The sequence below is a fragment of the Necator americanus genome, chromosome V (genome assembly GCF_031761385.1).
Source record: "Necator americanus strain Aroian chromosome V, whole genome shotgun sequence".
Classification (NCBI taxonomy): domain Eukaryota; kingdom Metazoa; phylum Nematoda; class Chromadorea; order Rhabditida; family Ancylostomatidae; genus Necator; species Necator americanus.
The window spans coordinates 11,383,455-11,402,405 of record NC_087375.1 but is presented as its reverse complement, the minus strand read 5'-3'; the positions used below and the strand labels follow the sequence as shown (position 1 = coordinate 11,402,405).

The 18,951-nt window shown below is 37.9% G+C and overlaps 1 protein-coding gene across 2 annotated transcripts in view; it reads left to right on the top strand.

Moving 5' to 3' along the window:
- Nucleotides 1-18,951, top strand: part of RB195_013556 (uncharacterized protein) — a gene marked incomplete at both ends in the record, with an annotated part of 58,934 nt that overhangs the window by 8,716 nt on the left and 31,267 nt on the right. For both annotated transcript variants that reach the window (XM_064203436.1, XM_064203437.1), the window contains one exon: nt 380-466. In XM_064203436.1, coding sequence (XP_064059317.1) covers nt 380-466 — 87 coding nt within the window. The remainder of the gene's footprint in view (nt 1-379; nt 467-18,951) is intronic.

Below are 18,951 nucleotides of genomic sequence, written 5' to 3'. Positions count from 1 at the left end.
CACTGACTTGATCATTCACTGGCCCACACAAGTCATTGTAGGGGCCAACACGCGTTCCAAAACCTCAACGATTACGAATTGCAGTAAAACGCGTTCGCGCATCCCAAGTGGATTGATACGCCAGTGACTTTATCCTTTATCCTTTATTTATTTATGCTATGCTACACTTATTCTCTTCTAATACCTTGTTTGTTATTTCAATAGACCATTTAGATCTCATCTATTATTTTCCAGCATTTTTTGCATTTGATCTAACACTGAGTAATCCATGCAGCTGTGACGGTAAATAAATGTTTTTTTCATGTATCAAGACTTTTTTGTTTTGTTTTTGTTTGCTTCATAATTCACACCGTTAGACGTAATAGAAATACATTTTCAGCCCACTGCCTCACAATTTTGTCGACTCAGTATATTCCGTGCGAAATCCTTCGTTACAAACGGCCCGGTCGGGTAGCGAATCGCAAAGGTGCGCCTTTTAAATGTTTTACTGTGATTTTTTTCCTCGTCATTTGTTAAACATGCATGTATTTTTATTTCTTAAGCAGCGTTTATGTAGTATGGTTCCTTCTTCATTTCATTGATAAAAACAATAGAATTCACATAGGCTGTGGTGTAGCATAAGAATTCTCATGACTTCTTCGTTTTTTTTTTTAAAGAGACTTTGTCTGCTAGTTCTCTCCAGAAAAATATTGATCTTCCGGTTTTCTGTACTTTTTTCTGTTTGTGTGGAAGCCCGTTCAGGTAATTGTGGTGCAGAATTTGAATTGTCTTTGTCTTTTCGTGAGCGATTTGCATCTCAGTGAAGTGGGCATCAGATAATGATTCGTTGTCTGCTTATATGTGGTTGATTTTTTTTTCGAGAATTATCTAGAAAAGGAAGATATATGTTATAACATATATATAAGGTATCTTTGAAATTATTTTTTAAAATTAATTTAACTAATTTTTGACTAATTTTTCTGCGCCCCTATAATTTCTACTGTTGCAGTTGCTACTGTTCACCTCGGGCTAGGTTCTTGACGGAAATCCTGGGAGCAGTTGAGAAATTTTTGTTGAGCTCTGTTGTACATTTTCGGAGCAAACCAGAGGAAGTCTTTCGTTTGCTGTGTTTTCTGGAAAAAAAGTCCTTCTGCTCCTATATTGTTGTTCTCAAATCTTCTCGCATCTTCTCTGAGTTTTACCTCGGTTTGTGTGGTTTTCTGGATTATTTTGCAGAAATTCTTGTGGTTTCAAAATTTAGTCTTGCTATAGTAGTCAGTTTCGTATTCCCTCTCTACTCGCTCGTTTCTTTTCGTAATTTGAACACTTGTTTCGCAGAGAAGAAATCAGAGAAGTGAAGAGCAATGAGCAAAAGTTCTCTTGTTCTTCTTTTATTCTTTTTGTTTAATATTTTGGAAACTTCTGCATACATTATACGATTAGTCTCTTTTGGGAATACTGATTTAAAACTCTAAAAAAATAGGCTTTTGAAAAATTACACTATGTTATCTATGTAGGTAAGATCACTATTTACTTGCAATTTCTTAATAATAGCAATGAAATGATGAAACAATAATAAAATAGGGGAACGATTACGGGCAGTGTCCGCAATTATTGCTACATTTCAAGTACAAGCCCACATCGCGTTAAGGCGTTCACCAAGCAATTTGTAAACGCTGCAATGCCGGCTCCTTGTTTTTACGTAGACCTCAAATAATGCCGACATAGCTTTCCACATTTCGAAGTGTATCAAAAGCACTTCCATAGAAAAGCGTCTTTCGCTATTCTCCGATATAAAAATCGATCTGTTTGGCTACGAAACCGATTCTTGACCACTTTGCGACATGCTTCGATTTTCTTCAGCTCTTCGCGTCCTCAGTGGTAGGTAAGCGGCTACACATACTTTTTTCTATTTTTTTTAGAGATCTTCTATCCAAATTTGAACGTCGTGATATCTTTCCACGGACGGGTTTCTTTTTGTTTTAAAAATGTTCACTTTTTTTCCGATGAAATTAGTGAAAATCTACGTAATATTTATCGCTTCCTTGCCTACTTCTCCTACTTATTGCCAAAACCGAATTTCTTTGTTGAAGCTACACCTACCTTCCAGAAATATTTAATGAATTAGGTTTTTTTTCCGTGAATGTTTTCGGTTTTCTCGCCTATACTCTTTGTTCTTGTGTATCTTTTGTCTTCTTCTGGCTTTCAAGGGAAGCGCTGCAAAATTTCGCGGAGGATTGAATAGAAAGGCGGGGATCTTCCCGCTTTTTTAGAAACAGATTATTTTTCATAGAACATTTTTTGGACTAGTTTTCTACGTTAGTGCTTGTCAGGGCATATCCAGCAATCTGCAACAGGTAATTTCTGGTTTTAGATATTTTTTATTGGGTTTGGTCTAGTGGAAAGTCCTGCAAATAATTCTCTGCTTCATTTCCTAAGGAGGCTCAACGCACTGGTGTGCTCTCGGGGCGATAGGAAAATGCATGAAAATGTTTTATTTGTACTTTAGGGAAAGGTAAGTACTTATTGTTTACGATTGGACGAATGAGAGTATTGTAGTCCGGTCAATTACTATAGAAGTTGTAGTGGATTTTACTAGGCTTTACTTACTATACTAGGAGTTTTATTGGAAAACCTCCTCAAAAACTCTACTCCTTTTCCGTTCTTCAACTTTAATTAACGTTTAAGAAACTATTTTCTTTGAAATTTATATACCACCAAACTTACCTCTTGTTCTCACCTTCTCTTAGAGAATCCACCGATTCAAAATTCTTAAAAACGGCTGTTTAGAAGCGCAATTTGATAGCTGCCTGATTGTTTTCCTTTCTACGGCTTTTTGCAACGTAGAAGAGCGCTCCGTTGCTTCAAAAATCTATTTCTTTTAAGAGAAATGTAAACAAATAAATGCTCAGATTTTGAAGATTCCTCTTCGGCACCAGGAGAACGTTAAGGCCAACCTGCACAGAATAAGAACGAGTGCTTTGACGAAAACGGAATGAAACATTTAGGTAAACAATTGCGGGAAGTGCTGAATGTGAGACACAAAACTCAGTCATTTTCCATATACCTAATGCGGAGATCTTATTTCTGATGTCCAAAACTGTCAGGACCTCTTCTAAATAGATAAAAAATAAGGATTTGTAGATGATTTCGTAGTAATTTGGTTTATTTCTCCCCTTAAACCTGCAGTCATACACTGTCACACATTTCTAAGTCTGTTCCACAGCCAAAACAAAAAGTGCTTCTGCTACAAATTCACTTAAGAATGCCGTGGATGTTGTCCTTGAACCCGCCAGAAATTAGCTATGATGTTATTCTGCGCCCTCACTTTTTTTCCCCCAAGAGAAAAAAAAAGATATACTGTCGTAGCGATCACACAGTTTATCTTTCTCAGTTCTGGTGACCCTCATTCATTAACCCATCCAAGATCTCGTTATTCAAGTGACAATGTGTGCACATCCGGGAGAGCTTCGCATTTGGGAAACTGCCGGAATAGAGCTATAAAAAGCACGTAAATCCTGTATTTTCTGGGAATCTCTTCTGTGATCCCGAAAGTTGGAGTGATAACTCCTATGGACCCTCTTTTTCTATTATCACTAACGTGGCTACCTGTCAGATTAATTGCTTTTAATTAGATCGCTGACGAAACTGCCGATTTGATTGTGGTCGAGTATTTTTTTTTGTTCTCTACCGAAATGAGTGACGAATCTCCTCAAAGTACTGTGATTTTTTTTATTAACTGGAGCGGAATGTTTTTATTGAAAATTCCACCCTAATTGCTAAAATGGAGTCATGATGGTGTAAAAAAACTTAGTGGTAGTCTGAACTTAATGATGGCTGGTCATTGATCAACCTACTTGCATTTATTCCGTAGATTACTTCAATTACATCCTTTTCTGGATTTTCCCCTCTGAGTTCATAAGGTTAGAATCTTGCAAACATTCCGAATGCTATTTGGATTATAACAGCGATAGAGCAATATTCAGAATTCCCGGAGAAGGGGGCCTTCTCCCTTGTTAAGCTTAAACCTTTCGCTTAAAACCCTTGTTATGGGTTTTAAGCGCCGTGAATCATTGTATATATGCTCCGAGTTCTCCTTTCCGTTCCTCCAAAGTCATGCCAAGACCACTGCAGACCCGACTGCTCTGCGATGGCATCGATTTGAATCGGTCATTTGCTTTGTTTCTCTCTTCCGTAGCAAGAAAAGTAATAATTTTCGAAGGTGCGATATAGCCAGCCAAAATGATCTTTCGCCTCACTGACCCCATAGGGTCATGGATTTGTGCGAGTCATCATAGGTGCTTCATCGTGGATTCAGATGATCTCCTACCTTTTGTAGTCAATGAATTTCAAATTTAAAGCCAATGAATAAGACTTTGTGCCAACACTGCCGTAATTGATGTGTCATGCAAAGCGGTGTGTTAAATTTCTGGTGGTCCAGCAAGGAGAAATTAGCCTAGGGAGGAGCGACAGAACCAAATTTGCTTGTTTTCTTGCTACGTGATAGCCTTTTAAAGGAGCTTCTTTTGGAAAGCTTTGTAACTGTCGTCAGAAGGCTCTCTGCGAACAATGGAAAAAACACGAGAAGTCCCATAGTTTTTTTAAAATTATTGCCATGTGTTTTTTGTCTTTTCTTTTTCTTTCTATTCAGGATTTGTGCCATTTTCTCTACTTTTTCAAAACTTTCCGCAAAGAAATTGAATCTCAGTGCTAAATTATCAACGTATAACTTTAAAATTAGTTCTTTTTTTTGCACCATATTCCAGTGGCGTTGCTTGTGTGATGTCTTCTCATTAGATATGAATGACCTCCTAAAGATTATTGACGTCGTAACTTGATGTCAATAACACCCGTCCTGCATCATTCAAAAGGTTTTTTTTTCGCTTGAATTTCTGGATTTGTAGTTGTCGATGGAAATTGCTGAATTAATTGCTTTAACTTTTTCGCTATGCCCCCGTTTTTCCTCCTGATTTCACCATTATGCAGTCGAGAATCAAGGATTTCTGAGATTTTTTGAACTGAAAATTTCCCCATCCATAGAGAAAACATTCATTTTCTTTTCAACTTCACTGTTGCAATTTTATTCTATCCCAAGCTTTCTGTGTTCTTGGATTTCTGCACTTTTCTGTACCTCTCCGTACCTTAAGAGCTATACCTTTCGGAATTCTACAGTAGTGATCCTACTATATGTGTGTATCAATATTTTACAAATATTATAATTTGTGTGAGTATTACTATGTGTAAAAATCAAGGATTTATGGGATTTAAAAAAAAACACTTCTCCACTGCTCGCGATTTACCATTTGCCGTTTACTCAAATAAAGGGAGCTTAAAAATGTGCTCTTTGAGAGAACGGCGATATTTGAAGGGAACACAAAGAGACATTAAAGAAAAAACATTTCTGTTCAGATACTATACCCTAAAATGCAAGCGAATGCTGAGAATGTCATATTCTGCCATTTAAAGTGAACGAAAAGTGCATGCGCATGAACGAGGCAGCAGAGAAAGCGTCGGACTGTTCCCCTGTTTTTGTTCATAAAGTAGATTTAAGAAATTATTTCACGCATAAATGCTCCTGCACGTCAGCACACGTCTGTGGCACGTTATCTTTATTTTTGTTTTTCGTTTTTCCAAACTTTATGAGAAATTTAGCTTGCATATTTAGGTGGTAAAATTCTCTGAAAGCGTTTTTTTTGGGGGGGTTTATGTAGTAATATTAGTGTAGATAACTTAGACGATGTGACTGGATAATGCTGGAAGAGGAAGCGAGCAGCATATATAACGCTGAAGCGGGTTCGCCAATTTAACGTGCAGTTCAGAAGAGCGTCCGACTGAAAACCTCATTATTGAGCAGCAAAAAAACTTGTCGAAACTTGCCGATTTTGCATCACTTTTTCTTTCTTTCTTTCTTTCTTTCTCTTTTTCCGTTGATTGGGTGGAGGGAAATTTTCCACAAAAACTCTTTGCCGACCCTGTTATCCTAGTGGTCGCAGATTGCATAGTTCGTTTATCTCATAAATCACCTGCAGTCATTAGGTGTTTTCTCGTCGGCGATGTTTTTATGTGGAGTGATTCTCAATAACAAGGACTCTACATCTTCTCATGCTGCTTTGAGATGACATTTTAGATCTCTTTACTGACGTTTGATAGGAATTATATAGTGAACGCTTGAGTGAACATCGAGAACTAGCTTAGCAAGAAACCGAATAATTGTCTCCGAACACTTTTTCAAGTTTCGCTCATTTTTAAGGTCCCGTTTCTTAGAGCAAACATCAGTTTATTATTCTTCCAAATAACGTGTTGTGCTTTTTCATTTAGATCAAAGAAAAGGCTGTAAACTGGCTTTATAACCCTTATATAGACGTTTAAAGAGTTAGTTGATACATAGCGACATTTTTCAATGAATTTTATTTCTTACACCTCTGAAATAGTTTTGTACAAATTTAATCACCAGATTTATTGTTTTTACTTAAGTTTTCTTCCTAATTCGAGGAAATTTCATTTTACCTTTGGTATGGTCACCAAAATTGATTTCTTCTCATAGTGCTGCCATTTGCTTTATCTCCATTCATTGCCATTTAGTAATCTACAACAGAAGTGGCTTTTTCCACAAGTAAATAATGAAGAAAAAAGCATTTCTCTCTAGATTTTTTTAAATGGAAAATTTCCGACTTTTCTCCTACTATTGTATATTGTAAAAATGTTGGAAAGTAACGGTATCACTGAGGCGTACAAGGATTTCACACAGGTGCCAATCAATTTCCTATTCCTTTATGTATACCTATATTTTTTAAACATTTTTATTGGTCTTTAGTGAAAAGACGTTTCCTAATTCCCTTCTAAATATCTCCTAAAAATGCAGTTATTGTGGAATTATTTCACCGTTATTGTTTATTCAATTGGTAATTATTTTTAAACTGTTTTTTAAGCTGTAGAATCTATGAGGGTTGTCTCAGCATAGCACTTTTTAACCTTAATTTTAATAAAACTTGCAACACCACAGTTCCGTCTTTTTTTGCTTGTTGTTATAGTGTAGTTTTATGACTTATCATTTTTGTCGTTCCTTAAATACAAATACGCGATGTTCCGCCGCTTTTTTCAGAATCATTGCTTTGCACATGCGACACTTTCCATTAATTTTTGGGATTTATTTAACAGCTTTTCGTTGATTTAGTTTTCCCCATCTTCACTTACATTTTTCTATTTCTCTATGCATGCATAACGACATCTGGAAATTGGTATTTTACTGCGTACATTCCTTTCTTTTTCTTTGGAGCAAAATTATCTCTTGATTTTCTTTACGGCAACTTGTTCTCATATTAGAGGAAGAACGGATGGCTTTAAGACACGTGCGCTCACATGAGGAGAATTTCGAGGTTTTTAGGGACATATGTGAACTACACATTGTTCGATTAGACCTAAATATATTTCTTCTGAAATGTGAAAGTTCACACGAAAACATACACTGAAATTTACTTGTACTTTTATATATTTGTGATCAATTCGAGGTTTTTACACTGGGTAATCCATTGACGTTCCCCGATTTTCTTCTTGTAGTTTCGGAGGCCTGCGATTCTCGCTTGGATAGTGGTGCTTGGTAGCGTTTAGAGGGATTTATTCAAACCTATGAAAATATATTGAGAAATACGAAAAAAAATGAAATAATGACTGAAGACTGTGATTCCTGTTTTGCTCCCTTCTGGCATTGCTAAGGCATTTTTCGATTTCTAACGGAAGCTTTAAATTTTACATTTATGTGTGTATATGACAAAGCTGTAGGTTTTACAAAAAAAAAATCAAATTCTGGAAACCCCTCCCAGTAAGGTTTTTGCCTATTTTTGCTGTGATTGCTTTTGTGGATAAAGGAGTAGAGTCCGGCTTCATTTGTAAAATTCCACAGTATTAACCTATTTTGAAAGCAATAGTCTTTCTATAGCTGCTATACTATTACCATATGAATAGTACTAAATTCACATGCAAATTCATATGTATCTACGCAATTGCGAGATGAGCTCACGCCTCACTTGTCGTGGAATGAATTATTTGTGAGTTTGTCGAGTCGCACGCGTCCTAACAAACAGTGGATAACACCCATAGTTCTGTACTGAGCAACAAACGCTGCCGCAGTTCTGATAGCTACTGATCGTCGCGATATTTCTATTCGAACATAAATAGTTAGGAAAATTTGAAGATATACATGAAATGTAGAATTTATCGTTGTCCGCAAGGCAAAGGATTAGGGATGTAGAGGCGTCAGATAGAGAAAGAGCTGGAATTCCACTTTTTTCACTTTCCGCAATTCCTTTTTCTTCTTTTTCTGTTTTTCTTTTCAAGTATCTTTATCAATATAATACACATTGCTGGGAAATACACCAATTTATTTTTATGGTGACATTTCCCAAAGTTTATTCAAATAAGAAGCTTAGTCTCGAATAATATGAATAATATGTGAAGATAATGTCAGATATCCGAGAAAAAAAACCTTAGACGAATAGTAAAGAATAATGATAAGAAACAATTGCAACGTACTAATTTTACGAGAATTTCCAATTTTCCTTGAGCCATCTTCATTTGACTGATCTTCTGCTTTTTTCTTTTTCATGCTTGTTCAGTTCTTCCGTTTTACGTTGTTTCCTTTCTGTATTGTCTTAATTCCTCTTTCTCAAAGAATCCTTGAGAAATTTTCCTTGAATTACACCAGAAAATGTTGCAACTATATATAATTGTGTTTGGGAATATTAGAAATTTTGTGCAAAGCTGATTACATTTTTTCGTCTTTTTTTATTATTTTCGTCTTTCCTTTTATTTTTCTCTTCATTCTTAGTGAGGTTTTACATGCTTCAGGTCATTCAGTTTTAAGTAGTTGTATCATTTTCTTGAACTTTTGTTCTCATTCTATCCTCGTTCCTCACTCTTTTCCTTTCTGTTTTTCCCTTTCCAGTTCTCTATTTTGTCTTGAAACTGTAAAGAGTATTTTACAATGAGTAGGGTAGTGATGCTTACTGTAAAAAACGCTGAAGTTGAAAGATTCAGCTTCTGGCAATTTTGTTCTAGATTACTTCTCTAGTTGTTTAGTTTTAGATAGGAATGTATAGATTAGCGAGGGAGAAGATACCTATTTGATCTTCCTTCCACAATTTGTGTTTGTCGGGACCACCCACAGTGGTAGATCTCTACGTTTGCATAACTCTCCTTGAACTCTTGAAGCGGAATTCGAGTACTGTAGCTGGCGGAACTCTCGCCTTTCGAGGCAGGCTCAAGGGCCAGTTATCGAAATGCACAACATGGACAATGAGCTTGAGAGGAGGTAGAGATCCACTCTCTACCCCACTCTTCGAGCTCATTGTATCGATGTGGTCACCTTCTGGTCCGACTTTGAAGTGCAGCAGTTCTGATAGCTACTACACTCAAAATTCGTCACAATGGGAGCTACGTTAATGGTTGAGCTGTTCTTGCCAGGACCCGCTTTTGATTCCATGTGCTTCACTAGCTCCTCACTGCTGAATAATTCACCGGGCTCATTCTCTTTCAGCACCTATCGCTGTCTATTCTATTCAGATGCTCGCTAGTCGGCGAGAATAATGTTTGCACGTGCCAGATTTACGGCCAGGATATACCGGTGAGTTTCGCTGAAAGATCGATATAATCGATTCGATAATTTTCATTCTATTTTTCATGTTTGTACTGTCGTGTTTGGTGAAATTTCAAGTGATGTCAAAATCCCACACTAAATTAGTTGTATATCACTCTTCTACTGGTGGTTATTCGGAGGACTATTCCACTTTTCACAATTTTTTCCCCGCATCAATACGATATGTTCAATACGATACGATACATTACGCTACAGTCCTTTCGCTTTCCTTTTGAGCACTTCCTGAAAATAATGAGATTTCCAGTTTTTGGCTAATTTGCTAGTCTTATTTTTACTTTACTTTTGTCTTACTTCTTTATTAGCATTTGTTTTTAAAAATTGTTGCTAAATTAAGGCGTGGTTTTTTCTGTGTACTTAAAATATGGAATTTTTGCACCCTCTACATGTTTATTAGATGAGCACTGAATCGACGTATTCTAGTTTGTCCAGTGTTCATCTGTTGAAGTTCTCTGACTCACAACTGTACCTGGAATATTCTAGTGGAATTAATCGATATATCGATTGGCGGACACTGTCCGTAGGGCCTGCGCACCCTTTCTTAGGATTAGTATCTATTTTTCGTTGCTTCAATCCTCTAGCTTGTTTCAATATCAGCAAATTTCTACACATGTTATTCCTATCGTTTTTCTTTCTTCGTTTACATAAATTTTGATAGATTTTCCAGAGAATCACAGCAATTATGTCATCTATAACTTTTTCACTTATAGGCATTAAAAAATTTGTGTTATCCACAACTGATTCTGTTTGCTCTGCGGATTGTGGACTAGCAACACTTGGAAATGTCCAACGCATTCATATTATATCGAGATTCTTTTCGAAGTTATGCCAACACTCCTTGAAATATGATTTTCCAATATTTTTATTTGCATAGCAAATGTTCGGAGTCACACAGAAATCGGAAGAGGCGTTCGAATTTTCGAAATTTTCAAATTTCTGACAAACACTCTCTGCGCTGAAGACGGGCTAGCTAGTTTTCATTATTTCGTTGGCTCTCCATGGTTACTACGGTTTATTCATGCTTCTGACATTCTAGTCGTCACTATGTTAATTGTAAAGTTCATCTCATTTTTATTCAGTCTTATTTGGTATGTAACTGCTATGTTTTTCCGTAACCATTTAATTTTTTTTTTTTTTGGTTTTTGACAATTATACATATCTGTTTAACTAATTACGTACATCAGAAGTGCGCAAAAATAGGGAACACTAGTACTTCTGAATCAAGCAAGACCATTCCTCGTTCATTCCCAAGTTTTCTCTTACCTTCATTCTCCTGACAAAGAGGGCAAAAGACTCGGATTTTTAGAAGCATCTTTGAAAAGGGAAATACGCCATTCTGATCACTCAGTTGATATTTTTCAAAGGTCTGCCAACTGAATCAGAGAACGACACTGTTGTCCACACGGATCATTGGATGATCCTGGCTCGTGAGCTTGTTCAGTCTGTATGCTAATTATCACTACATCAATCTGTCTAACCTTTGTGGTTGTCAGGGGTTCAAATTTTAGGGATTCGTTAAACGGATTAGTCAACCTTAAATGAAAATTGAATTTGTTTCATTTCTAGTTATTTGTTTCAGTACTAGAATTATTGAAAAAATTGTTAAACTCTTACGACGACAGTATGGCTGAAAGGTAAGCCACCCACTTTCCAGCGGTTAGTTTTGACGACTTCCTTATTTTTTTAAAGAAATTTTTGCACTTAATGGGTTTATTATTACTTCCTTATTCAAGTATAGGTCGTAAAGGTTGCGTAAAAAAATCGCGCTGGGGTCAATAGGTTTGTCAATGGATGTTAAAGACAATGATACAATCTAAGTGGTGTGTCTGTCCATTAAAAAAAAAATTAAACTTTTTGCCCCTACCCTGTGCCAGCACGGTAGTTTCTATCAGAAATGTTTGCTTAGAAAAAGAATTGCACACACTGTAACAAGTCGCTGTCTCCGGAAAAAACATGAGCGCAATTTAAGGCGTTGATCGCATTCCTAATACTATGTTGTTCATCCTCACTAATTGGTGTTATCGTGACCCTTACAAGGACTGGGACATCCTCTAAGTTATTCTTACCTTGTAAAATAAGTTCACGACCGTCCTCTGTGTTCAAAATTAAATCACAATCAAAATTCTAGAAGAAGCATTTGGGAGATTATAGCAATATTTACCCGTAAAATTTTTTAAAATTCAATTTAATTTGATTCGCTGGAGAAAAAAACGAAGATGAATAAATCATAGATAGAAATAAAGAATTCAATTTGTCGAATTCTAGCCAGTAGATCAAAACAAAATGTTGTACTGAATGCGTCTGGAAATTTTAGTTTTCTACAGTTTTTTAAATTGACATAAGTTGTAACCAGGTAAACACCGGCCAATATGCCGTCCTCTGCATTTCCCTATCGTTTGAATGCTTTCTGTAGGGTGATGAGACGCCTAGAAAAAAAAGAGAATAAATCACTGATGGGTTTGATTGTTCCAGGCTCCGACGAAGGCCATAACGCGGGAACGTTATCTGTGAAATGAAATGTTAACAATACCAATCTTGGCTTCAATAAAATAGCAAGTCAATAAAAAGCTACGTATTCAACATAGTTAGATATAAGGGCAGTCAAACAATAACAAAATAACAATAACAGTAAATAATAATAATAACAATAATAATAACATTTCACACGTCGAACGTGTTAGTTTCGCTGATGACAAGTTTGTGCTTGTAGTGAACAGCGGCTGGTAGTGCTGGGAATTCCGTGGTTGGACATGATTTCACTTGTTATGACAGGTGTTGTACAGGTGTTTTGCCACGTTGGCGGCAAACCTGGATCACAGCTCTCCCAGCACAGTAGATTAAGGATTCCGAGATCGGTGCCGAGATGTTTTCGGAGCCGAACGGAACGAATGATTGACTATTCGAACATTCGAACACGTACAACGGCATGCCTTCAAATTTCTCCGTCCTCCTCACCCCAAAACGATCTCATCTGAGGCATCAACAGATGCACGTAATATGTTAGAAATAATGCTCTACCTGGACTCCTCCTATCTCTTTCTCCTACAGTAATCTTCACGTATCTTTTCGCGGCCTTCCTATGTCACATCCAGGCTCCAGTTCCCACCAGTGATTCTTAGTTCTGTAGGATTTGACTACATTGGTACCTCAACGCTAAGGTTTAGTATACATTCCTCACAAAAAATCACGAATCATATTATATTAGTTGAAATAATGGAAATTTTCGTGACGTTGACGTCGATTCAACGTACAAAAACATCTTCACATCTTCGTCGACGAGGAATGCAGTGATTCTGGTGTCTCTTTCCACCCTCCCTCTTCAGTTTTAATTATATGATCGTAATTTCGAGAATTTAACACATTTGCTCCACTAAAACTAGTTATTTTCTGAGCAGTTTTGTAAGTATCGTTATAAAAATTCTTAGAATAACACATCGAGTAGGGCTGTGGACTCTTGGAATAAAACAAAAGAAATAAATAGTGGAATAAGAACAGCATCAATAAATAATGCGATAAAAACGAATAAAATCCTTGATGGAATTGATATATGTGAACGCACTTGAACAAAAGACGTTCTTTTTCAAATTATTGAACGTTGGAAATTTTGCAGCTAGTATTTTTTTTTATAAGCTGAGCAGATGAAACTATCAAAATGCTTAGAAGTCGAAAAGGAAATGAATATTACGCAGACGAATCAAAGATATCCTGAATCACGTAATCCTGATTCTGTAGGTTTGTGTCCGCTACGCCCAACCACTTCCGCCAATTATCAGACCACACACACAACTGGACGTTTACTGGCGTTTAGAACGTAACATGATCGCTGTACTCTCTACGAGCGTTCACACTACGACTCTTTTGTGTTTATGCTAAGTTTTGCACTTATATAGGATAATGGAAACAATTAATAAATACGTGTGAATTTACTCGATTTTTTTTTCGTTCCATGGTTCTCAATGCATTCTACTCTCATTAACATCTGTCGAACATTACCGGGAGGGAACGTAATGAGATGTTACGGAGATTGTTTGTGGATTATCTTTTTGTACTGATGAACCCTATTGTTTGTCTTGCATGTGAATTGCAGACAATGGCTTTCATACACATAAAAAAACCCACCAGCGAAATTCTCAGTTAATAATATTGTTTATTAAACATTCATTTTTGTGTGATTTCCGGTAAACCGTAGACAGAGCTATTTTGTTCAGTGTTTTTGAGTTTTTCTTCTCAGGGTTTGTAGATGTCGCTCCTTATGTAACCGGCTAAAATAAATAGTCAAGTCAGCTCTTCTAGTCATTTTCATTACTTCTTCTCCATTCGTTACTTTCGTCACTATTAGATTGCCACTATTTAAAATTTTTGATGTTTCGACTGAGTGCTTTGATGATTAGGCTTACATTCGCGAATGATCGAATACAAATCGAATTTTGCGTTCTGCGTGGGCACGCAATTGAGCATGGGACTGGCTAAACGACCAGTTGCTTGAAATTCCGGCCTCTACATTTCATTTCATTCTCTTTTCTGAAAATACTTGTATTGTGTCTTTTCATCTGTCTTTTTTCCGGTAATAACTGTTCGTTGACCTATCGCCGAAACAGCGAAAGAAAAAATTCTCGAAGACCTCGGATGGCGTTTGGCCGAGGGGTTGCGATCGCAGCCAACCATATGTCATAAACAGACGCCAGCAAAATGCGTGATCATCGTAACGGAGTCGTCTCATCGAATACTCAGTTAACGGCTGATGACGTCATCGATCAAAATCCACACGCTGTTCTGGCTTTTTTACTCAACAGCATACCAGAAGTGAGTGAAGGTGGAACGGATTCGGTTGGATGGGCTCCTTATCCGATATTGTTCCCACCGCAACGAATCCCGAATCGTAATGTGCGTAGGACGTCTTCTTTCAGGTGATTCGCTTTTTTTTTACGCTGGCGATGCTTAACAGTTTCTTCCTGTAACTATTGATTTTTCTATTTCTTCTCAACATTTTCCTCTTGCAGTTTCGCTAACGTGTTATCTCTGAAGGGTCTCTGTGCTCGGAGCTTATCTAGAGTGCATTTTTTCTAAGCTACCTAACCAGCTCACATTAATCAAGTCGCTGTTAGTAACCTATTCATTTCCGTTACTTAACAGACATTCTCGGCGCTTGTTTAAAGTAGCCTCTCATTCTGAAAATGCAATTACTAAAAAAGAAAGTACTTCCATTTGTCCTCATGTTTTGAAATTTTGAAGGGTAGGCTTTTTTAGAATGAAAACCTACACCAGGTATGCGCATTTTTTGCTCACTTTCTTCCTAAAAAAATAATTCTTCCCCTAGATTTATGTTCAGATATTGTGCAGATAAAATTATGAAAAACCACATAGGTCCTGTACAATAAGAGAAATATCTTGTTTAGTTTTTCTTTTGTGGATCAGACGAACGGATGATTTACGCTGTTTCCTGAAATTCTTTCCGGCAAACTGGCTGTATGTGCAGTTCTAGCGTTGCTTTTCTCTTTGTCCCTATATTTTTTAGTGCTTTGAACGATTGTAATTCTGAACAGAGCGGGTAAGAATTTTACCACGTTTGATGTGCTCCATGAAAGAAGTTGATGAAGTCGTTAAGCAGCACCACCTACGTCGCTTTTACTCCCCTTGTTCTCCGGTTTGCTCGAGATAGCGCCATTTATACTTCCATTTGTGCAGATCGCACGCAAGAGATTTCCATTGGTTTTTCTTCCTGCGTGGAACACAAAGATAATCGAAATCTCACTCGAAGGACTTTTTGAGAAAACCTGATCATGAAATCAGCGGTCTTCCTGTTGTGCGTTTACTATGCCGTAGCGCCCAGTTGCTCTGTGGTATAGGCGGATGTGTCTTTGATCTTCGATCGTTGACGTATGACTTAACGTCGAACTCTCTGTTCTTTTAATTGCTTGGAGCTGAATATGCTTGGCACCATCCTTTCGGTGAGGCGTTCGATGACGCTGACCATATTTTCCTAGTGATTGTGATAGTTCCAGGTTTCTGAAGCGTAGGTCAAAGATCGGACGGGTTTGGCGCAGTCAGTAAAAGTTTCAGTGTAACTGCACGATCGAACGATGGTTCGAAACCACCGTACAAACATTTCATTCTTGCGGAATCTATAATTTGGTACCAGACGTGATAGGATAAAAACACTGGCTTGATACATCGGCTTGTCCCAAGTCATTGTTCAGGCTAGAAATGGAGTCGTACACTTCATTTCATTCTGAACTTCTGAAGTGAACGTGTTGACGCATCTAATCTATCTATAGTGATTAATCAACGTCAGACACTTTATCCTTCATCCTTTGTGTCAAAAAAAGAAGAACTGTGGTGCTGAAAACGTGAACACGGAGCCAGATGTTCTTGGTCGTCTTCACTACATCCTCTATCCTCTTTCAGGCTTTTCAAGCCACTAGTTCCTTTCTCCACAAAATGGAGGTGAAATCGTTCATCGTACTTATGTTCAGACCTATTCAGAGCTGAAGCATTCGGATATATTCTTTCCGTTGAGCGTGAATGTGGCATCGAAAACTCCCCTTGTTCTCCGGTTTTCATAATATCTTCTTGTCCAGACTCAGCTGAATACCGATCTTACTGCACTTTAGCCGAATTCAGTCAGTATTTCCATCCGTTCCGCTTGGTTGAATCACAATGTTCTGAGAACGATGTCATCAACCACGAGAAGATGGTTTAGCTGTCTGCCTGCCATTCGATCACCAATCTTCACCGTTATCAAACTATCTCAGGCAAATCCTCGCATTACATTCTTGAGAGTGGCACTGGATATTTTGAGACACCCTGTCGGACCTTAAGGTGAATGAAGAAACTTTGGTCTTGAAGTACGTATATGCAGAGTAAGCAGTAGAGACGTTTTGGGTGTCTACGGCCCTCATTACCGCTGCTATATGAGCTGAATTGAAGACTTCTGAGTCAACGATATCTTTCATAATTTCCTGCGATGCTTCTTTGAGTTTTTTTTCAACAGTGTGCGTATGGTCAATTTTGTTGACACTTATAGAAACCTTGTTGGCTTGCATTCATCCAGTGCGCCTTCCATTTTGCTCAGGATTATTCTCGTAGTAAAGAGCTTGCAGATAACAGACAATAAGCAGATTGAGCGATAATTGAGTGTGGTTTCTGATTCTGGAACAACAGCACGGTTTTACTAGTCCTTCACCCCCACAAGTAACGCATGAAGAGCCCTGCAAGCGTGCTGGTGAGGACTGGCGGTAAGCTGTTCAAGCGTCCAGATTTGATCCAGACGGAACAGAGTGAAGTAACTGCAACCCTTCATTGACATGCCCGATTTCGTGATAGGGAGGACTTCTACTATGACACTTCCGTCTTTCCTCAGATGGTGGAGAGCCAGCGGACCGAGCGGACAGATCAGAGCAAAAATCTTTCTCCACCCATTTCTTGCTGTTCCTGCTTCATGTTGTAGTTGTATCGTTTCGCTTCTTTAAGCGGTCGTTTTTTCTTGTGTTTGACGAATTTTCGATGTATTTATCTGATACTTTTCACCGCCTCTTTAGCTTCAACCGATATAGGTGTGCTTCCCTTCTTCAAATTTTCATTTATCGCTTTTCCGGGGATTCTCGCTAACTCGGACGTGAGTACGTAGTTGTGTTCGATTGATGGGCTCCACGGTGACATATTAACTCGAGAGTGTAGAGACAGGCGTCTCTGGGTAATTTCAAAGCTTTTGGTTTTTTCTCGCATAGTCGTGGAGGTACTCTTCGAATCGGTCGTATCCATCGCCGACGTTATCCATTTTGGTGTCTTTCCAAAAGGCGGCTAACAACATGAAAAGGTCCCAGTTGAATGTGTTGCTGGAAATTCGCAAGAGTTGACTTTGTAGCTTTCTCTTCCTTCCTTGACAAGGAAAATCTTTTTCGAAGGAGACGATGGTGCGATCCAACAGCAATACCCACCAGATAAAATTTTTTATTGACGACGATGTGATCAATTTTCTCGTGGCACTTTCAAGAGGGTGACTCTCACGTCTAACACATAGAGAGAAGGGCTTTTGGCTTTTTGCGAACTATGTATGTTCATAGTCTTAAATAAACCTGGAAGCTTTTTCCTCTGCTCCTCGTTGGATTAATAACTAAATATTGTGAGAGATAATGCTTCATCAAATTACAACCACTTTCCCCAATTTCTCGGGATGCAATCGAAATCACTTTTTGTGGCGAATCTGCAAAATTTGACATAGTTTTGATTTTTTTATTGTTAATTTGCATGAAGATTGGTCCTGTCCATTAAAGTTCTTGCTTTGTTTGAACATGGATTAGAAAAGGTGAAAGTTTTGGCGTCAGTTCTATCGATGAAGTAGTCTTAGAAACCTCCAGCGCACATTTGTCATTTTTTTTTCTAATGAAAATATACTTGAAATTTGCAGCTGTACTAATGATAGGCGGAGCCTTCGCCTTATTTTTCTCCACGAATGCTTATTAAATTTTAAAATCTGGGACTGCGGTCAGTTCTATGACTGACTGTTCGAGCAGCAACCTATTTTTTGCTCTACGGGATTAAGAGAATGGCTTAGAGGAGGTGACTGAAGCGCGCCGACCACCAGTGGAAGTTTGAGCCTTTCACCCATAAACCTCATCGAACACGACCTCAGTGACACAACCACTGCCATCTTTCCATGTCCTACTACACATCTTGGTGCGCAGACGTCGATAGGCAAGTATTGAATCCTTCTGACCAAAGAAAACTCATCGGTCCGTTCTGTGTTGTTACGGCTCGATAGTAATCAGTTTTGAGATTGTTCCTGAACCTAAAAGGTGTTGGATTACACCTTTGGAAGTGTCTCGCATGTTGCTACCAAATTTAATCAATTTTTTTTTTCTGGTATATCCCACAATCTCTTTGACTTGTCGGCTCATTCCGGTTTTTCTGTATGCGTTTATAATAATCTACTGCAATCTCTTATTTTTACCTTCTTTCGATTATGTTGATATTAGCTGCTCTTATTACGTGTAACTTCATCTTCATTTATTTTCTCAAAAAACCACTTCTATAGGTGCCTCTTCTGAATGTCTACGCAAAATACGAAGAATCTTCCTTTTTTTTTTCGAAAATTCGAACTGAACCTCAGGAGTAGACGTGAATTTGACGTTCTTCGTTAGTCGCTCATTGTTCAGTACTACACAACCAGTATAATCTATCCACTCTTTCGCTTCTTATCGTTTTTTTCTTGAGAAGCGATGGAGTCATCCCATTAGTTCGCTAGCGTGTGTTTTTCTCCAATGAATGGAACTTCGTATAGATTACTACCGCGGAGTTGACTTGAATATCCTCTCCTTCCTAAT